Source organism: Prinia subflava, chromosome 12 (genome assembly GCF_021018805.1).
Source record: "Prinia subflava isolate CZ2003 ecotype Zambia chromosome 12, Cam_Psub_1.2, whole genome shotgun sequence".
In the NCBI taxonomy this organism is placed as follows: Eukaryota; Metazoa; Chordata; class Aves; order Passeriformes; family Cisticolidae; genus Prinia; species Prinia subflava.
In genome coordinates this window covers 18,304,755-18,327,618 of record NC_086258.1, presented here as the reverse complement: position 1 = coordinate 18,327,618, position 22,864 = coordinate 18,304,755, and the positions used below count along the sequence as shown (strand labels likewise).

The 22,864-nt window shown below is 43.4% G+C and overlaps 1 protein-coding gene across 10 annotated transcripts in view; it reads right to left on the bottom strand.

Moving 5' to 3' along the window:
- TNRC6C (trinucleotide repeat containing adaptor 6C) overlaps positions 1-22,864 on the bottom strand; it is a 97,856-nt gene that overhangs the window by 48,034 nt on the left and 26,958 nt on the right. For 9 of the 10 annotated variants that reach the window (XM_063409846.1, XM_063409850.1, XM_063409848.1 and 6 more), the window contains exon 4: positions 6,380-6,721. The exons of the other annotated variant lie outside the window; for it this stretch is intronic. In XM_063409846.1, coding sequence (XP_063265916.1) covers positions 6,380-6,721 — 342 coding nt within the window. The remainder of the gene's footprint in view (positions 1-6,379; positions 6,722-22,864) is intronic. 10 annotated transcript variants of the gene reach the window in all.

The window sequence follows — 22,864 nt, the reverse complement described above, 5'->3', positions numbered from 1 at the left end:
CTGAATTCTTAAAGCATGACTTTAGCAGAAAGGTCTCTATTACTTTGCTGGATCTGATGAAACGACTGTATGTCAAAGTTTATCAGTGTTTTCCAACTCTATTGACTGGCTTTAGAAGGCATAATAATCTCTCCCTAAAACTTTTCTCCAAATTTGACTTTACAACCATACAAAATTGCCCAGTCTGAGGGAATTCTGAAGTAACTGCACTTAAAGGATTGGATGTTTGGAATGAGTATTGTCAGACATGATTATAACAGTAACCAGCATATTTTAATCTTGCTTCCTAACAAAATTATCAGAACCAGAGCTAATACAAAGAGATTATAAGAAGAGTTACCCTGTCACAGAAGAGCACTCAGCAGCTGCCCACTTCAAGGTGGACACCACACCATGTCATGAGCACGAATCTCTCAACTGCAGCTAAAGAAACCTTCAAATGCAAAATAAACCTTCCAGCTCAAAGAAGAATGGAGTTCAGCACAAAATCTGGCATCAGCCCACACGCGAGAAACAAATCTCTGTTTGTAACTGCTGTCAAATTCTCACTTCACAACAAACAACAGATAGAACAAATTAAGAGTGCAACTCGAGTTCCCACAATGCTGGTGTGTTTACTCATTCTGATTACTGCAGGAGTTACTTGCTCTCATTTCTTTCTGGACTTTGGAAACAGATAATATGGATCTGTTTTGCAAAATACTCTACTTGCCAATAAAAGGATGGGCCCAGGTTCCACCCTGATTGCTGCAGAAGATGGTAGGTTGTTTTTGAGTTGACAGATGGTGGTTTCACATTGCTGAATTTCAGGAAAGTCAAAGGCATCTTGGAGGAGAACTGATTACTTCTTTTGATCTCTGTTCTAATAATCATCAAACATACTGGTTGCCTGGAGACTCCTATATAAAATTCATCATTTGTAAAGAAGCTAAGAAATCTCTATTACTTGTTGTTTTTAATCTCCCATGGTAGCTTCCAGAAATTATCCTAATTCTTTTAGATCACGTGGCAAAGGATCATTCCAATAATTCAATTAATGGGAAAATGCCTCACACCTTAATGAGGGAAGTTAACTACTCACCTGTTTAGTGAAGTTAAATGACAAAGTGGGGAGGGAAAAGAGTCCCATCTTGAAGTAAAAATAACCAACCTGACTAGATAATAGAGTACTGCTCATAAATTAGAGATACAGCTTTCCTTCAGTGTAATCCTGGGAAGGATTAGAAGGGGCAGGTCAAGAACAAGCTCTGTAGCTCAAGACAGACGTTCCACACAAATAACTATTCTACACTAAAGTACTTCAGAAAACAGTTCCATAATAGTTAACAATGAATAAAAGACTGTTTTCAGGGGTAAGATTTCTAAAATATTTTACACAATTTGAAATGTTTTAATTTTGTAACAGTTTGTCTGGTTAATGTTTTAGAGACTACCTTAAGAGAGAAACAAAAAATCCCTACTCTCACCCACTTCACTGATATTTCTAGGTGATAAACCTGACAAAGAATATATTAGTGGCCATTAATTCCCACTTGCCTTACATAGGCAGAACATCCTTTTTAATTCATGACATTGCAGTTAAGTTCTGATAAGTGTTTTGGATAGGCCAAGGCAGTAGATAATAGGGGCTGGTGATAAGAGAATAAAGAGATAAAATAGTGTGATTTTTGGAGTGGAGAGACTGGCAATGACTCTCTAACAGTATTCCTTGTACCCAGGTAGTTATAAATAAGGCCTGAAAGGAGCATGAATGTGTAATTTTAAGTTAAATCTGAAGAGATATGATGCTGTAAGAAGAAATGCTACAGACATGAACTCACATCAGGCATCTTCTGGATACAAGATGCTCGTGTAGGGCAATCCTGACTCTTTGGTTACACCAGATCATTCATATAAAAGGTCTTGCTGTGGTTCATGATGAGCTGAAGAAGCCAATCTTGCTTGGGCAGAAGCCAGCCCAGGTCTGAGGGGCTCTGGGCAGGGCAGGACAGGGAGGGAGCCCTGAGCACAGCTGAATCACTGCATTTACACCTTGAGGATGCCCAATAATGCCCCTGCAGGGATCCCTCTCCCACAGTGCACACAAAATTCCTCTTTGCATGTGGCTCAGGTAGCTACAACACTGAACTCTTTGATTTTTTGTTCCTACCATTTCTCCAGAGAACTTTCACATGCAAAGACTCTTTAGTAAATGAAATACCATGGGAACCAGAGACAGACATTTAAAGGAAAACAGCTCCTACTGATGCTAAGAGGAGGATGGCAAAAAACTCCCTTTCAATTAAGTATTTCTTAGTGAGAATCATCCTGCTTAAAACTCTTCATATTCGCAAAAACACACCAGTTTGAGTAAGAATTCTGAGAAAATTCTCATGTTGACAGCATATAGAATTCCCTATTTTTATTCTAAATCCAACAGTCACTCAAATCCCAACAGCTGAGAGGAAAAGGCTTTAGCCTTCCCTGGGTACTCTTCCTACTTCTTTGCTTTTTATGCTCGACAAGATGAAAACAAAAGCCTGTATGAGAGACTGAGCAAGACTGTGAATATGTGCAATTCATGGCTACAAAAGTCCCTCAGGAGAGAGATACTCCTCCCTTGGCCTCCCAGGGCAGCCAGGCACAGAGCTGCTGTTGTTATAAGCCAAGCTGGACATTTATTTTTTTCCTCCTGTGCCTGCAGTCAGTAAATGAGCTGATGCTCCACCTGCTGGAAAGAACTACATGAGCTCCAGAATTCAGCAAGTTCTTTTTGTGTGGAAAAGGCCATGGCTGAGATCTCACAACACCACGTCGTGCCAGCACACAAAAGGGCAGCCAAGACTTTGCTTGTTTAATATCCTGTTCCAAGGGGTCTGTTCAGTGTGCAGAGCTCGTGGTGCCTTTGAAACCTTTTGTTTTGTCTTCACAGAGTGAAGAGCAACAGGACAATTGTGACTCTATGGACAAACTGCTACTGAGTAATTAAAACTGCAGGTTTAGATTTGAAGTGAGGAAGAAATTATTTAGTCAGAGGTAGTAAGTCCAGAGGAGGCCATGGAAATGCTCCAAGGGCTGAAGGCCCTCTGCTCTGGAGCCAGGCTGGGAGAGGTGGGAATGCCAGGAAAGGCTCCAGGGACCTCAGAGCCCCTTGCAGTGCCTGAGGGGCTCCACGAGAGCTGGAGAGGGACTGGGGACAAGGGATGGAGGGACAGGACACAGGGAATGGCTGTAAGCTAAGAAGAGCAGGTTTAGATGAAATATTAGAAAGAAATTCTCCACTTTAAAGGTGGTGAGACACTGGTGCCAAGCTGGACAGGGCTTGGAGCAACCTGGTCTGTGGAAGGTGTCCCAGTCCATGGCAGGGGCAATGAGATGGGCTTTAAGGCTACTTCAGCCCAAACTATTCCATGATTATGATGCTAAGTAACACTGCTGCTAAGAGTTTGATCTGGGTTAACTTGTTTGGGGCAATAATATAAAATGCAGCTGAAAAGCTGCTGCACTGTTTGTTTCCCTCTCGTTTCTACTAGCTTTTACTGTACTCTGAACTTTTCCAGTGCTAACATAAAAGAAGCAAAAAAATAAAAACCCCCAAACTAATTCAACAGTGTAAAACATCTGCTGAGGGTCGCTAGACTGGCTCATATACTACACATACAGCAAGTTAAAATAGGAATTGGGAAAAAAAATAAAGCCTCAAGGTAGAAATGCATCTGGAAAGATCAAAGTCAGACAGCTCGTACTACACTCTTACAAGTAAAGTTCTTTTATGAGTTATGTTATGATTTACAGTGGCCTTTGTTTCATTAAACTCAAACACAGATGCTTCAGACACATCTACAACGATGCCTGCGAGAAATCTCCTGACCCTCAGGCAGCCTGAGCCTCTTCAGCTGCCTGCTCTGTGTGTCCCACATCAATAATGGTGAGAGGGGCAGCTCCAATCTCTGCTGCCCAGGACCCGAGGGACAGCTGGAGCTGTGCCAGGGGGGATTTGGGGTGGGTATCAGGGAAAGGTTCTTCCCCCAGAGGGTGCTGGGCACTGCCCAGGTTCCCCAGGGATGAGGAATGAGGCTCAGAGCTCCAGGAGCATTTGGACAGTGCCTCAGGGAGGGATTGTTGTGTCTGTGTAGACCAGGAGCTGCACTGGGTGATCCTTGTGGGTCCTTCCAGCTCAGGATATGCTACGATTTCTATGATGCTAGAGTTCTGAAAATAAAGTAATAAACCTATTTCTGACACAGAACATTAGTCTGACAGTTAACAAATATTCTCCAGTCCCAAGAAGAAGCCAAGAATGTCAGAACCATCCCTGATGAACTGGGATTTGCAAGGAAGATTGCTGTTAGAAAAGTTAGAGAACGGCTGGGAAATGATTACTTTCCATCTCACTAAATGCAAATACTTGAGAATGCAGAGGCAGAGCCTCTTTCCTCCCTAAAAAAGAACTGTTTTAATAAATAATCAATTGTTTCATTTTGTATGTTCAGTTTTGGGTTTCTGGGGAGTAGCAGAGTGATATTTTCAAATGTATTTCGATAACCACAGGAGCTGTAATTTCAGAGAGAGATTATTCTCTTATCTAACTAAAACTTCTAAGGACAACACCAAAGAATTTTCTCTGTTGTAGTTCTGCTCAGCAGCAAAAATAGTGAAAGATTTGCTAATGCCCAAAGGGAAAAACTGCAGACAGTTCAGATCCAAATTTTGTGATGTTTGACAGTGCTAATGAGTGATAATGAGCAACACTTGAGATCACACAGAAATGACTAATATTCAAGATATCAAACTCCTCCTTTATGATTTAGTCCAGATCACTTTTTGAAGCCATGGGTAACTGTATGCCAGAACAGTCTCTGCTTTGCCTGACATCCACACCACGCAGAGATGGAAAAGGGGATGTGCACCACTGAGCTCATCTCAACAGCAAAGCTCAAACCATCACTAGCACAGAGGGCAAATAAGGAGAGAGCTGCTTATTTCACACCAATAGCTTCAGCAAAATGAAGTTAGCTAAGAGACTTATTCCACAGCCAAAGAATGGCCTGTGTGTGTGTTTGAGACCCCACCTCCAGTGCTGTGTCCAGCTCTAGGCTCCCAACATCAGAAGAATGGAGAGCAGGAGAGAGTCCAGAGGAGACCACGGAGATGCTCCAAGGGCTGGAGCCCCTCTGCTCTGGAGCCAGGCTGGGAGAGATGGGGGTGCTCACCTGGAGAGGAGAAGGCTCCAGGGAAACCTCAGAGCCCATTCCAGTGCCTGAAGGGGCTCCAGGAGAGGTGGAGAGGGACTGGGGACAAGGGATGGAGGGACAGGACACAGGGAATGGCACAGGGCAGCATTAAATGGGCTATCTTGATTAAATTCTTTCCTGTGAGGATGGTGAGGCCCTGGCACAGGGTGCACGGAGCAGCTGTGGCTGCCCCTGGATCCTTGGAAGTGTCCAAGGCCAGGCTGGATGGGGCTTGGAGCAGCCTGGGACAGTGGAAGCTGTCCCTGCCCATGGCAGGGAAATAGATGTTCCTAATGTCCATTCCAACTCAAACCCTTCTGTGACCTGCAAAGGACAGAATGAAGTGATAGAAAGGCCTGAGACACTCAACTAGTTTTCCCAAAGTGAAAACCTCTTTTCTTAAGGTGAAAATAATAATTGAGAATATAAGCAAGCAAAGGTATAAAAATGTCACAACAGCACATAAGCAAAGTTCCTATTCCTTATTTACAAACATGCAAAACACTGCTCAAGGAGCATTAAAATTATCAGAGTGATAGATATAACTTGTAAATATCCAAATTACCAATGCTTCTGTAAGAATCATCACTAAATATTTACACTTCCTGAAGATCCATTATAGCTACCAAAGAAACAAGAGGGGAAAAAGAAAAAAACAAACTGGAGGAAGACCCCACAGCTCTGAGCACATGAGCAAAGAATAAAATCTTCTACAAGTTGATGCCAGAAATGGCACATTGTGCTAGTATACAAGTAATAATGGAGGGTTGGAATCTTAAAATGGAATTTTGTGGGCCTGATATTTTAGGGATTTTAGCCTGCTGGTATCTGCTAGCTCCTTTCCCAAGGGAAAAGTTTCTTAGGAAAGCTTCTTCCCAAAACAATCTTGGCAAAACAACCATCCTTTCCCAAAACAATCTTTCTCCAGGTGGTGGTTTGCCTTTCTGGTTCTCAGAGAAAAACATTTTGGCTGTTCCTCTAGTTTAACCAGTGGGATTGGGGAGGTGTCATTCCTGTTCACCAATCACGTTAAGCCTGTTATCGGAACACCTTATAAAATCAGACAATGAAAGCTTTTTCTGAGATATTTGGAGTATTTCATCTTTCGTTCGTGTCCTACAGCGACAGAGTTTTAAAGCACTCCTGGAGGAGGCAGCTGCTCTTACCTGGCTGCGCCTTGCCGGGATGCTGCTGTCCCGCTGCTCCCTGCTGAGGAGGAGGAGGAGGAGGAGGGCTGGCTCCCGCTGCTGCTGCCGCGCCCGGCGCCGGGCCGGGGGCACTCAGAGCCCCGGCGGGCAGTGGCTGCCCCCGCTTTAGGAGCTGCTTCTGTTCCTGCTGGCGGAAGCGGGGAGGCACCTCTCGGGGCAGGTATCGGGACGCCGCGGGCTGCTGCCCGTTGGCAGACGCGCGCTTGCCATTGCTGCTGTTGGTGAGAGTGCTGGTGGAAGTACTGGTACCGGTACCGGCAGGTTGGGGCTGGCTTAAACTGGTCTTAATAGGTTCTGGCACTAGGGCAAAAGAAAATAATAGTCATTGGGTTAGGATCTGAAAAGCTATCTGTTTGGGTTTTTTGCTTTAACTGGTGAAAGGATGTTTTGTAGCCACTGAAAAGTTAGCAGAGTGTGTTACTTTTTGTGTAGGTTTACCTTCTGTGATGGTACTGGAAGCTTTTATGCCCTACTGAAACGAAACATCTGTATGGTTTAAAACAGGAAAGACAAAAGAAAGCTTTCATAATTTCAGTATTGAACAGAATGCTAATTTAAAATGTGTGCCACCCTGCTGCACCCACCTTACCTTTTTAGTTCAGCAGATTTGGAGGCAACCTTGCGAATATTAACATCAAATCCCAGGGTCTACAGCCATGAAAACAAACATTTTCAGGCTTGTAATAAGCTCCCAAGAAAACAAGCTAAAAGACCTGATCCACCAGCTTATTCAGCACTCACACAAACTTTGGGTTTCTTGTGGTCTTTATCCAAACCTTTGTATCAAACTCTAAGGACATCCCAGTCACCGACATCCAGGCATAGATCTGACACCCCCACTAAGCCAGGCTGTAATGAGCCAGCCAGGCCACCCTGGAATGTGCCTGCACACCTGGCACAGGTGAGCAGCAGTGCCAGGTCCCCTGGGGACAGCCAGGAGGGAGCAGGGACAGTGCTGGGGGTGGCAGCCCTGGCTCAGCTCACCCGGCAGCAGCTCTTAGGTCACCCAGAGAAACCTTTTGAGCTTCTGGGATGGACAGAAGCAAGCACTGCCCCAGCTCATCACAAGCCTTGTCCAATAAGTGCAAACCCCAGCTGATTCACAGTCACAGAAAATGCTGAGTGGGAAGGGACACAGGGATCATCACCCTGCGCTGGCCCCGCACAGGACCCTCCCCAGGAGTCACCTTGTGCCCAAGAACGCTGTTCAAACACTGCTTGTCACAGACACTATAAACTCACACTCAGCCTCTCTCCAGGCTCTGGCACACCTAGAAAACCCAACAACTTCTACAGCTGCAGCAGTGAACAGCGCCAAGGGAATGCCGAGGGTGGGGTCAAAGCAAGCAGGGACTTGACCAAGCAAAAAGATGCCAAAAAGTCTGACAGAACCATCAGCACGCTGCTTCTCCAAGATGTTTGTTTTGGAAACCTAAATAATTTCACTGTGATTCTGTCTGAACAAAAAAGGAACTCTAAATATATTAAAAATTTTGAAGTACCACTAACACGTGAAGAGCAGAGAATAAACTTTCCTTAGCTTTTCAAAATATACAATTACCTCTGGAAACAAACAGCTTATCCTTACTTTGAAATTTAAAAGTAGATAAAAAGTGTCATGGAATGCAGAATAATTCTTTTCAAATACCAAATCTGCATATTCAACATGTATGTGAAAACTATTCTGTTTCCACAATACAAATAGATCTGACATTCACATGATAGAAAGTAAATCTGACTTCATCGTAATGGGTTTATTTTAGCTCCTATTGCTTCTGCTACTACAGTTACAGCAATGTAAGCATTTACCTCTACTACCACCACCATCACAGAGATGCAAACATTTACAAACAGTGAGATCTGAAGGACTCGGGATTTCTGCAAAGTCATTTAGCACAAGGTTCACCCAAAGCACTGCAGACACAGGCTGATCAACCAAAAATAACCCACCATGGCAGGCAGGGAGGTTCTCCAGCTCGGCTGACAGACCAGGCACACATCCCCTGGCGCCAGCAGAGGAGAGGGAATGCCAGGGGAGAGGAGGAAAAGGGGAGAGAATGGAAGCTGCTCACTGGCACAATGCCAGCAGAGCCGGGATTTGTCTGGCCCCAAGATTTTCGTGAGGAATATTAATTAATTGGAAACATATTTTAGAGAGCAAGACAGGCAAGCTTTTTAAAAAGCATTATATTCTCAATATTGTGTATATGTAAATCACATCTCATACTTCCAAAGGTGTGCATATAGATATATTTATTTTTTAAAAATCACTAGTGCAAGCCATAGAATAGGCAACACTTTTCACTTTAATGTAAACTAACAAAGGTGCTTCATCACAAAGGTGAGGCCAGAGAAACCCATTTTTCCAGTGTTGGAGACAATGTTGCCTTTACATATCTGAATCACAGATCAGAGAAAAGAACAAAGAAAATCAAAATACCACTGTACTTTAGAACTAAAATATTTCTGTATATTCATGCTACTGTTTTTTCTCTAATCAACAGAGCTCAGTAATTTTTATTTTGCACATCAAAATCTCGTTAGAGTACTTAAATGGAAGCTCTTGTAAGAATACTATATCTACAAATCATGGTAGCTGGAAAAGAACTGTTTAATTACCCCAATGACAGGGAATAAAGCAAGAAGAGTGACCAACATAACACAAATGGGCTTGAGCCCTAAATTCCAGCTTCATACCAGGCTGGAATTTACACTTCAAACACAGCAACAATACTTAGAGAATATATACTACAAAGACAATACAAAAGCCATCCTCAGCAATGTTTAACCGGCAATTTTCACTTGATATGCACTGTGAGAAATACCAAATGTTCTGAGTGTCTGCCCCGGATGTCCTAATTAAGAATTGCTATTGGCAGTAAGAGCATCTTTACAACCCCCTGAGCATTGCCCTCCCTGCAGGGCTGCACGCTGACACGATGGGTGCCCCTTGCAGGACGATGGGTGCCCCTTGCAGAATGATGGGTGCCCCTTGCAGAACGATGGGTGCCCCCTGCAGAACAATGGGTGCCCCTTGCAGAACAATGGGTGCCCCTTGCAGGACAATGGGTGCCCCTTGCAGAACGATGGGTGCCCCTTGCAGAACGATGGGTGCCCCTTGCAGAATGATGGGTGCCCCTTGCAGAACGATGGGTGCCCCTTGCAGGACGATGGGTGCCCCTTGCAGAACGATGGGTGCCCCTTGCAGAACTGTGGGTGCCCCTTGCAGAACGATGGGTGCCCCTTGCAGAACGATGGGTGCCCCCTGCAGAACGATGGGTGCCCCCTGCAGAACGATGGGTGCCCCCTGCAGAACTGTGGGTGCCCCTTGCAGAACGCACGGGGCACACAGGCAGAGCAGCAGGAGCTCTCCCAGGCAGGGAGCTCTGCCTCTGACCAGCCCCAAGGGCCGAGCTGCCAACCCACAGAGAGTCCTGGCAGCCCCAGAGCAGCCTGTGCACCCCTTCACCTGCCAGGACTCCACTGGCACGGTAATGCCATGTGGGCAGCTGCTGCAGAGGCAGGAATTAAACCACAGCTTTTATGGCTGAATTTGCCTGAATGCGATCAATGTTGTTTAAATCGTGTGGGGGAAAGGATTTAACACCCAGTGATTTTCATAACCAGCACGTGATTAAAGAGCTAAAGCAAAAACATTTAAGTGGAAAGCCTCTTGCAAAAATACAATTAAAGGCGTAAAATGAAAGCCTTGCGATTTCTTGCTCTTAAGATGTTTGTGATGGGTATCTGCTTACTCTCCATTCCGAGCCGTACATACACTAAACAATGAGCTTGCTTGTAATAATTATCAGTACTTAATGGTATCTAAACTTCTTAATCCAATTTTACCCAAACAAATCCAATAATTACTCCATATGCTTTTTGATGATTACAATCTCGGGAATCCCAACTGCATAAAAAAGTGTTACGAGCAATTGTAGGTGGATTTTATTAATATAATGAATAGGATCAGTCTAACAGATTTCAATTACAACAATAGCTTTTAAGTACATTTCTATGACATAAGGAAAGAACATGCATAAATGAAAGAAACTGGTTAAGCCACATAATACTGATTTATGGCAGCTTTTTCCTTTCATTTACCTCATTAACATTTCTCTGTATTTCAGAATCCCCCACTCCAGCTCTATAAAACTTGCATTTCTAAAGCCTTCAAGGACCAGACATTCCAGAAGAGAAACAGTTAAACCCAGAAATGCATTCTTGGCTGCTACTGTGACAGGATTTATTTACAGCTTCTATTAAACACAGCAGCTCCATTACAAAGTGCTGGATGTGAGGAGAATTTTTGATTATACAATGCCAATGCCTCACTGCGTTAAACATATCATGCCAGTGTATTATTTTTTTCCTTCAGCAATTCGTTCAGGTCATTGTTTGATGGGTTTATGAATTCATTACAGGAAACAGATGGATCCCATAATTCAGAGCTATTCTCCCAGCCAATCATACGGGCAATTTTTTTCCTCATCTTGCTCCCCCCTCCAAATCAACCTTAATGAAGCCACTTCCTCCACGGCCAGTTCCCTGCACACACACACACACTGCAGCACATCCACTGCTGGTTAAAGCTCCCTCTAAACACTAAAGGCTTTCCAAATAAAGCTGAGGAACACAATCCCACAGACACCCCCTCCGAGGTCACACAGAGCGCCAGGAACTTACCCAAGTCGGGTGAAGACAGCCACAAAACACAGCATTGCACTGGGCAAAACCACAAGTCCTCATTAGTGAGAAACCCATTTTTATTTGCTCACAGGAGTCTGTTGCAGGAAAAAATTCTTGACACCCCCCCAAATCTACTTTCAAAGGCTGAATTTTCATTTAGCAAATTACCTCCTTTGTCTTCTAAGTGCTGGGATTTGCTATCCACAGTGACATCTGCTGGCAACAGCAAAGGTGCTCAGAACTGCTGCATAAAACCCACTTCTAATGTTTTTACACATAAAATGACAAATTTTCTGCCTGGACATTCCCTCCTTCAAAATAATCAACAAATAATGAACATCCCTTCCCTCAAAATTATGAACTTCTGGGAAAAAAACCACCTTGCAGTCTAATGCCAAGATAATTCCAAACCTATAACGGCTTTAATAATGTAACCAGAAGCTGCTGTTTGACATCAAAGCCCACATTGAGTGATAAAAGTAAAAATACATGTGTTATTGTGGCTTTAGAACTCTGTCTCCATTTATTTAAAGAAATGCCTTGACTTTGGGCCAATTCCTGATGATATCATTTATCTGATACTCAGAACAAATAAAGTCTTCTCCTGGTTTAAATTAATTTTCCCCCCTTGCAGCTGACCGTGGTCCAGCACCTTCTGCTTCCTCTTCCAGACATTTCCTCTCCACTTTCTTCTCATCTTTTACAACATTTCCTTCCTCAGTCTTTCACCACCCCAGTTCTAAAATCTCATGTCTTACCCACTTCTCTTGACAGACTTCTCACTTCTACCAACTTGTACCTTCTACACTTGAGGTTTTGTTTGGTTGGTTTTTTTGGGGGGCAGGGGTGGTTTGTTTTTTTTTGTTGTTGTTGTTATTTTGCCAGGCAACTCGAAGTCAGAGTAGGAATTAACAGGAAGCTGCAAAGTTCATAGAGAACTTCTAAATCAGTTATCAGGATTTCTCAATAATAGAAGGTCTTATCTTCCTAACGGCTGGCTTTATGCAAAGGTGTGAAATAGAGAAGCACTGAGCACTTCATTCCCCACCTCCACTTTGACTCTCCAGCAATGTAGCCACAAACCCAGCTGACCCCTGGCTCCCACCCAGACACTCCTTTGTTCCTCCCTCCCCTCAGACCCAGTCATTCACCTCAGTTCAAACAAGTTCTGTCTGTTTGCTCACATTTCCCACCATGTCCCACCAGCCAAAGCTCACTCTATATGTCTTAACTATGTAATGGCTGCTGAAATGACATTCTAACTTGATACTGTCATAAGCAAAGTGGGGAAATGTGAGCAAAATGTAAAATTGGTTGAAATGTTCTCTGGGAGAATCAATGGCTTGCTGTCAAAACAGAATATGTTTCAGAAGAGATTCCATGGGGACTTGATCTGAGCCTACGCTGTTCAATATTTCGTTAACAGCTGGATGATGGACTAGAGAATATCCTTATTAAATCTGCAAATGACACCCAAGATGGGAGAAGAAAGATGGGGGTGGTCAGATCACTGTGTGACAGGATCACAGCTCAGCAGTGAGGAGCTGGAGAAGAGATGTGACAAAATTCACTACTACAATTCAATAAGGAAAGTCACATCATTAGGCAGGAGGAATTAAATACAGAACAGCAAACAACTCGCCTCACACAGTTCTGCAGAAAAAGAAGCAATGTTTTAGCAGAACACAAACCAAAGAGGAAGAAAAGATAATCAAGAAGATTGTAAAAAGCCAAGTGATGGGATAAACGCTCAGCACCCCATCTACTCGAGCCTGGCATCACAAAGCCTTCCCTGTCTGTAGCCACAGCTGAGCATCTCTCCCAGATGGAGCTGGACCACCTGAAAAGGGCACAAAGGAAACGGGAATCTGGAAATGGGAACTACCACAGCAAACAGAGATAAGGGAGTAGTCAGTCTACAAGACACTGGGTACACAAATTTTAAAAAATATAAAGAAAATAGAATTAAATTATTTGCTCCACCTCACAGTGAATAAGACAAGACCTGCTGGGTTTAAATGGCAGTCAGGGAGATTTGGACTTACATTCCAACAATAAGGATGATTAAGGATTATCTGCAGACATGACACAGGTTTGGTGATCTTGTCTCAGGGCAAGAGGATGGAATAAATGACCTCCCCAGAACCCTCAGAGCACATTTTCTACCACTCTACGTGAAAACAGAGCTCCAAATCCATCTTACTCAGTTCTCCCACTTCCCTCAGCCATGACAAAGAAATCCTTTTTCTCTCAGGTTGTCACAGCACTACCCCCAGCTTCTGCTGGTTTTTAAATAATTTTCAGATGTGGCCTTTCTTCACCAGCCCTACTTGCAGATCCTCTCCATTTTGCTCTTTATTAGTGTAGGTTTGAAATTGTATCAATCCTGGGTGACATTTTATCCCTTCACCACTATGGTGAGTCCTCTGTATGCCCAGCACAGCCCACCCTGAGGCAGAACTTCTGTGCAGCAAAGGGTCAGAGCCCAACTCTATTCACAAACTGAACTTTTTTCTTAAGAGCTGGAGAAGTTCCTAACAAAAACATAGATTCTTGAGTACTTCAGAGCTCTGACACAAGATTTTGTTTCCCTTTCTGGAACAGCATCTACATTTTGTTCTTTCAGATCTGTCAGCAGAGAGGGTGACAAATACTTCTTTTGACAGAAAGATACAAAACCTGTTTTGGGTGACTCAACATATATTTTTAAGGTTTTTTTCAGTCCTATTCTACATTATTCAGGTTGGTTTCACATGCAGCAATCTTGTGAAGAATACTTTTAACAGTTTTAATATTTCCCTCATTGCTTTCCTCCATGTTAGCGCTGATTATAATTTTAATTTTAAATTCACAATTAATTAGCTGTGCCATTAAAAACGGTACAGCTAATTAGGTTGATAGGTTGTCATCAACAATAGATTGATAATCCAAAGCAAATATGATGCTCTTCCACTGCAAGCCAAACTCTCTCATGTTTATTGAAAGCTCTGAGTGCACACACATGGGCTTTGCCATCAGCTAATTGATGAGCAGAAATTGGACTGCACACATCAGTCCTCAAGCTCAGCAGCCCAAGCTAGGAACCAGGTCTGTGGGCAATGGAACAGTTAAATTCACAGAGCTGCATTCCTGCAGGACGTGAACTGATAACAGATGGTAACTTTCAAGACTTGACAATTCATCTGTTTCCTTTCAAGTGAGAGTTCTCCACCGGGCAGGCACGGTATTAACCATGCACCTCCCTCTGCACACACACCTGCCCAAATGCTACCCCTTGTAAAGCAACAGATAAATAAATAAATTAATTCACCTCACTAGAAGGTGTTCTCTGTCCTGAAACCTCTGACATCTCAGCACAGGGGTGTTTCCTTTAACACATCATCACACATTTAACTTGGAATTCTCCTGCAAGCCCAATTCCTACCTCTGGAGCATGGCAATACACTGGCCTTAGACAGAGATCTTGGCTATTCTAAAGGAAAATAATGAAACTATTGGAGGTTTTTAATCACCCATATTAATAATGTTATGAAACAACAGCATTAACAACTGTCTGAAAAGGACAGGAGGGAGATAAGAGTCACTGCTGAGACAAATTAACTGGAGCAGGAAATTACTACTGTAAAATTTAAGTGAGAGGGCAGCTCAGAATTAAGAGAGGGATTCTCAGCAAGTGGTTAGAAATGCTGGCAGAATATTTTCAGGTTCTGTAAGACTTTCCTATAGAGTGTGCAGAACTCTTCACAGAGAAATCACATCTTGTATTCCTTCCCAGAGTATTTAGGAACATCTGAACTCCACCAACTAACTGTAAAAAGACCCACTAGGGAAACATGGTAAGTTCTATCCCACCAACAGGACATGAGAGCATCACAAACACAATCCCAACAATTCAGGAACACGGCAGAGGATGTCAGGGGCCAGCCACGGGCATGTGCTCCCCCCTTCACCTCCATCTCACCCTCCAAACCCTCCTCAGTGTTGCTCCAGGCAAGGTACTCCCAGCAGGAACTACACAATAAAAGAGTCAGAGCAGACAGGAAACAGCTTAAAGTTAAATTACACAAAACCAACACTATCATCAACACAAGTGCCAGTGGGAAAATGCAAGCATATATTTACAGATTAAATAACTTCATACAGAGTCACAGAAGAGATCTGGGCAGACCCAGGAAGCGAATCCCTCAATTTTTAGCTAACTGTGTGCATTTAATCTCATTAGACAATGTTTTACACAGTTTTCATATGCAAAAGAATGTTTTAAAAACAAATTTACAAATGGCACAGCCATCACACCAGACATGTTCTTCCTCCTTTCCACATACCACTTCCAGGCACAGACTGAGTAGTAAATATTCTTTATAGCAGAAACTCAAACCATGCGCACAAACAGATAAATATGCAAATTCCCAATAAATAGCACATTCCTAAGAAACTGAAAATGAGGATAGCCTCAGTATCCACTGATTTACTGGATACAAGAGCCCGAAATTTCCTTCACCTTGAACAGTGATGGAACCCCAGTATAAATGCAGATGTGGTTGGGTAAAGACACCCCACATCCCCCTCATTTCTATCTGGGGTTGCCTCTACAGAAATCACACAGTGCACAGATTCTATCACACCTGGAGTATGTGCTGTACCCACAGTCTGTCCATGCAGGGTGGATGTTCCTGGAGTTTCAGGGTGTCCCAGGGCACAGTCAGTGCTGCCATCCCACCCAGAACAACTGGGAATACTAAGCACTCATGCTACAGCAGGTACAACCTCTTTTCCCACTCAGACACTTGGGCTGGAAAGAAGGTAAACACTCCCTGGCTGTTTTCTGGAATGCCTGGAAATTGCCAGTGCGTATTTATGGATCAATATCCATGGATAGAGAGATCAATGTGTGCAGGACACCTCTGAGCTGCCAGGTGTGCAGGCAGCCCGTGTGATTCTGTGTGCCCAAAATCAGAGTCCAGGGAGCCCCAGGCCTGCACAGTGTGGACCAACCCTGGGCCCAACAGCCCAGACACATCACATCACTACACACAGGCACATTTTTCCCCTGGAAAGCAGAAACACAGCTCCTGCAGGTATTTCATTTGTGCTTTGGAGGAGCAGGCTGCAGTGATATTTAGCTCCTCTCAGACATGCCCATGGAGGCACGCTGTGACTGCCTGCAGATGACAGGGCTGCTGCTCACATGGGAAGTGTAATGCTGCTTGACACTGCCTGTGCTGCTGGAATCATGGGACTGGGCACACATGTCACTCTGACTAAAGGCCTGTGCAAACACAAAGCCTCGGCCCTCCTGTCGTGGACATTTATGGTACCAAATGAATATTTTATATGTGACACTAAAATAGCAACAGTTTTGTGAGCAACCAGTAACAGGCCTCTGTAATTTTAGCAGAACGCTTCCAGTTCACATTCTAGCTCAAAAGAAGGCTTAATATGTTTATACTACAGCTCTAAAGATAGTGTTGTTATCTGAGCTATCATTCGAAATCAGTCAGCAGGAAAAACTGAAGCAGAGCCAGAGTGTCCAGCATGGAGCAGCCTCCCCTGGTCCTGGATGTCGGAGTCCATGTTTCCATGGATCCTCCACAGAGAGTGAAAAGTACAGAGACAGAATTAAAACCTTTAGAAAAATCAGAATATATAAAAGCTACTTTAGATACATAAAGTAGAAATCTAACCCTGAGCCTCAAGTCTTACATGCTGTAAGCCTAAAGGAAGCTGTGTCCTTCTACACTGAACTAGGACTTAGGGCATGTAAGACTTAAGGCTCAGGGTTAGATTTCTACTTTATGTATCTAAAGTAGCTTTTATATATTCTGATTTTTCTAAAGGTTTTAATTCTATCTCTGTACTTTTCACTCTCTGTGGAGGATCCATGGAAACATGGACTCCGACACCTGGGCAGTGTGGATTTGTTCCAAGTTTCAGGTAACATCACCCTGAGAAATTGTGCATGGAGCCAACTCAATGAAAGGTAAACCTGAAATATTTCAGCCTTAGATGTTAAAATCTTGTGGCCTTATTAGGATAACTGAAGATGTGTTTATTTATAATTCACAGTATTATTTTGAAAATCATTGCTTTGAGAAAGTAGGTCTTTAACATACAGAACCCATAGGGACATCGTTATCATTTTAGGGGACTGTACTAATAAAATTTCACAGATTTTCTATCATAAAAACCTGTTTGGGGTTGTATATACTTCTTTGGACGCAGTTCCTAGCATTTGAAATACATGGAAATGTCATCCTTGCCTTCAGAAAGGAGCAGCTGAGAAAAACCTGAAGCCCAAAATGAAGTGTGATCCCTTATTCAGTTAAACAAAATTAAATTAAAGTCATGCTCTAGAGATAAAACAAACAAACCAGGGTTTAAGTCTGCATACAGATCTGCATGGGGGGACAGGAAGAAAACACACTGAACTTAAAAATTATATTTCAGGTGTTTTTAATACTTCCTTCTAAACCTAAACATGGCATTTCATATGGAATAGTGTTTTTCTGAATAAGCTTCTCAATGCTGGCCTCTTTCCTAGAAGGTTTTGGGTTGGAAGTCTGAGTTCATCCACCTGACAGTCAAACCTGGAGACTCTGAAGCAAACTCTTCATTTCTGATTCAACACCGAATCTGATGCAAACTCTTCATTAATTCAGTTTAAGCTGAACAGATTTTTTTATGTCTCCAGTGCCACCGTGCATTAATACCACACATGAAAAACAGGGTTTAAATTATTCAGAACCATGAAGAAAGCAGCTCCAGCAGTTTACAGACCTTCTCCTATTACGGTTCTCCAGGAAAATTTCTTAAAGAAAACCAGACTAAACCCTGATGGGGATTCAACAATCACTTCCCTGCAGATAAGGGGGAACCAAAGAAAACCCAGAGCGAGTTCATTTGCTGAGCACATTCTGCAGGACCCCCCTTCACGGGCAGTGCCCAGGGAAGCTCCTCCCGAGCTTCCAGCGCCCACTGGGCAGCAAGAACAATCCCAGGGGATCCATCCCGTGTTTCCAGCGGGGTTCCTGTCCCAGTGACAGCCCTGGGTGATCCGGCTGTCACCATAGCAACTTTCACCAAGAACTCACAACGCACCCAAACCAACTCCGAGCTAAATTAACTTATTGCATGTCACCAGTGAGAAATGACTGTTCAGAGGTAATTTTCTGTACTAATATGTAATAGAGTTAACTCCCTAAATTGAATTAAATTAATTAAATGCCACTCCCAGTAAATCAGATTCTATTACACGAATGTTAAAAGAAATTAAAGATGTTTTAATAAAGATTACTAATAATAACTTAATATTATTACTTCATTTTAATTCAAAAATTCTGCTCAGTTTATTTTAGACACATGTCTTCCCCTCACTAGGAAGGAATACCTAATTACTCCACACGCATTACACACAGTTATTTCATAGAAATGGGCTTAGACTTAGCTAAAAAGAAGCAACACCAGCATTTTAAGAAGAAATACAGCTTGGTTTAATAAGTGATATCCTAATATTCTTCCTCCCCTCACACTATGGGTCAATTCCACACTTTCAGTGAGTTTGTCCAGTTTCCAGAGAGTTTCCTTTTTGCTTTTTGCAGAAAAAAATGAAAATGTCTTGCAGTAAAGCCAATTGTCAACAGAAGAAACCACCCTGTCTGCCTAGGCAGGGTACAAAAATAACAGCCCTTTAATGGCTTTGCAGATCTGTCTAACGATGCATTATTAAGTTTGTTTTTTAAAGTAGATTCTTGCACTTTGGAGGACAGACAGCTAGGAGGGAAATCTAAGGTGTTCCCAGTTGCTCATGTAAATAAAAATTTAAATTTGCCAGCTGATGGTGTTTGTGCTGTCCCCATGACCCTGACTTTAACTCGTAACACACCAAGACACTTTGGGCAAAAACAGGGGCTATTTAAGAATTATCACTTGTTAGAATTACAAACCACATCATTCAGTTTTATCTGCTATTTCTTTTTCAGGAAGAAGCTGTGTTTGTGCTGAGAAGGCAGCTGGTGACAGCAGAGGGAGCACACGGAGCTGTCACATCTGCCACTGGCCACAGGGTGACAATGACGTCAGCCCGAGCACCAGCTCAGCTCAACATCCACAGCAGAGGCAGCACTGCCACTAAAAGAATATAAATAAGGACTAAAACACTCCCTGAATCTCCAGCAAATGTGAGTTAAGGCTGTGACAACCCCGTGGGGTGGAACAAGATGAGCTTCAACATCCCACCTACACTCCAGGTATCAGTAGAATGCGATAATGGATTTAAGTGTTCAATGTTAATACACATCTAAGCTATTACCCACAGATTTTAAGTTAGAATTAGATTTTTTTTAAAGTCTTAGTAGCCATAATAAGGCACCAAATCACCAAGTCTTCCACAGATCTTCTCTGGAAAGGAAGAGCTGAACAACTTGGGAGGCTGAAGGTGACCTCTCATTTGATTTCTCGCACTGATCACTGGGTAAGATTAGACATAACTACACAACAAAGAAAAAAATTAAATTATTACTTTTGGAAACTGGCAGCAAGATATGGAAGCTGTAGCAAGATATGAATTATGATGTAGCCCAAGTCAGAAAGGGGGCACTGAACATATTATTTTCTTCCTGTTTCACTCTGAAGACTTTCTCCTGTTGAGAAAGGAAATGCCAGGTACTCACATGTACAGCAGGAAAGAACTGCCAGAGCAGCACAGGACAGCCTGACACCCCCAGCACCTGCAGGAAGGCTTCTCATGGTTTGTCAATCAAGCTTAAACAACTGCAGTGGAAACTTTGGGGAAATTGAAGTAAGGAATAGATTTAAATGTATATTTCAAGGGACTACCTGCAGGGGGAAAATGGGTACTGATTAAACAGGAGAAATGGGGAGTGAAGAAGAAACTGCACATTATCAAACTGAAGTCTCTACAGAATAAAGTACCTGAAACTTCGAAGTTTCTCATAGCAAGATGAGTTTAGGAACAGAAAAGTGAAAGAGAAGAATCAGCACTGCTCTGAACAGCCTGGATTACAGAGCTACACAATGGGTGAGCCTGAAAGTCACAGAAAATAAATCAGCCTTAGGTTTTACTTGTAAACAGCAGCAGGTTACTGTCCACAGATTAACTCAAAGGCAACTTAATAATTCTCCAGTCACAGCGTGCTGGTTTTGGCTGGGACAGAGTTAATTTTCTTACAGTAGCTGGTGTAGAGCTGTGGTTTGGGGTTGTGCTGATAACCCAGGGTGTTTGCATTACTGCTGAGCAGTGCTCACACAGAGCCACGGCCTGCTCTGCTCCTCACCCACGCTGCCAGCCAGGACACTGGGGGGACACAAGGGGCTGGGAGGGGACACAGCCAGAACAGCTGACCCCAGCTGACCCGAGGGAATATTCCACACCAGATGGTGTCATGATCACTGTATAAAGCTGAGGGAGAAGGAGAAAGATGAGGAGTTGGGAGTGATGGTGTTTGCCTTCCCCGGGCACCGTTCCCTGTGGTGGAGCCATGCTGTGAGGGATGGCTGAACACCTGCCTGCCACGGGAAGTGGAGATTCAACTCCCTGTTTTGCTTGCCTGTGTGTGTGACTTTTGCTTTACTTATCAAACTATTTTTATCTCAACCCACGAGTTTTCTCACTTTTACTACACCAATTGTCTCTGCATCCTGCCAGGGGGGAGTGAGCGAGGGGCTGAGCTCCTGCCTGGGCTTAAACCACAACATACAAATGCTGCATTTAAAAAATAATTCTGCACTAACTGCAAGGACTTCCAAAGAAGAAAAACATAAATTATTATGGTTTGAAAAACAGCCCAGGAACACTAGCACAAGGGAAAACTGGACAGGCTGATAAATGAAAACCAGGAGACACAAAAAGGCCTCTGCAGTGGGAGGGAAGATCAGCTCTGCTGGGCCAAGCAGCCAAGAAAGAAGGGGCTTAAGTTACAGGAACGACTTTTCAGGCTGAACATGAAGATGCCTTTCCAACAATAATCAAAACGTCTTTCAAGAACATCTGCTGGGCCTGTCTGAGAGAGGGGAGAGGGTTAAGAACATCCCTTTTTGCTTATCTAAAGGGATATATCTAGTCATGTGATAGCAAGACCTCAAGGTGGCATTTGAATTTTTAACGGAGTTGCAGAATCATCAGTTTTCTAGATTAGTAACTCGTGCTTCAAAACAGAAGTTCCTGAGAGCCTGTCTGGCCTCCTAAAGGTGCAAAGTCTGACTGGTTCCATAAAAACTGATTAAAAAAAGCAACAGCAGCCAAATCAGAAATTATGCCTGCAACGTTAAGAGCATCCTGGAAACAGGAGGGCAAGTCATAAAACAGAGAACTTCAGTCAGCAGGGGAAGATGCCACCAGGAGCCTGAGTCACACCAAGCTCAGCTGTCCCCACTGGACAGGCAGCAATAACAGTGGGTGCCACGCCCGGGGCAGCTGAGCAGCATCGAGGTGCTGCTGTTAAACACAGGGCCCACAGGGAGCTGAGCATGAGCCACTGCTGCCTCCCCACACGGGCAGGATGCCTGCAGGGAAAATCACCTCCTCTCTGGATGCTAATGCACCCTGCACTGCCTCAACCAGCTCAGGAAGAACCTGAAGGATCAGGCGCACGATGCACACCTGAGCAGCAGCTTCAGAGCACTTACCAGAGTGTGAGCTGCTTAAACAGACATTTTAAGTAGTCCTGTAGGATTTGTAAAGTATGAGCTACCACCTTTAACAACTCAGGAAAAACATTAAAATAATCTAGCAGAACACAGGGAATCCAAGGGTGCTCAGAGCAGAGGAATGTCAATAGCAGATAGTCAACAAGAGAACACAAGGTCCCTCAGGCCAAACGCTTCACACACAGTGTAAAAGAATCAAAAACACGTTTTCATTCCCTTCCTTTTCCCAAGATAATCCTCTCCAGCATTTGTACAGTAACTATTCCAGGAGCACGTTCTAGTGTTACAGTTCAAAGTGGATTTCATCCTTCCCAAGGAAGGGATCAGGTAACCTTAGAAACCCGGCGTGTATCTCAAAACAATCATTACCAAAGTGAGCTAATACATTTCCTGATGAACCTCTCTTCCAGCTCAGTTTGCAGATCTTATCAACATTATATTTATATGCCTTACAAGCCTCCTCCAGGTAGCAAGATGATAATCTAATAATGGAAAGTGGTCAGCACACTGCAGATAAATCAAAGCTGATAGGTCATTTTTTCATGGGAAGCTGTTAGCTGCCTTCTCCATGAAAACCTGTGTGAGCCAGGCCTCAAGACAGAGAAGAAACTGCCTTTGTGGGCATGTTTCTTTAAAAGAAGAATAAAAGTGAAGAACAGACTTTAGTTCAGAAAGTAAAGGGACAAAGAAGCACACTGATGAACAGGTGAGCTGTGCTATAAAGTCACTTCAAGGAAACAAATCTCACACTCTGCCGGGTGGGGAGGAGATGTGGGATGAGTGTTTGTTGCTATCAGTAGATACAAAAGTGGCATCTTAAAAAGGAAACACTGAGCCACTATGCTCTGATGGAGGGCAAATATCAGACAATACTCTATTTATAATTGGGCAACAGTTACTTTATAAGCAGACTGGCAGGAGAATAGAGCATTTGCCAATGCCTGAGCTGCTGCAATGCCAAAAGAGCAGCATTTGACCATTTCACAGCCCGCATGCTCCACACAGTGCACTGGGAACAGCAGCAGAGAGGAAAGCACCCACTGTGGGCAGATAAATACCCATAACCCAGCATGCAGCTTGAGCATAACC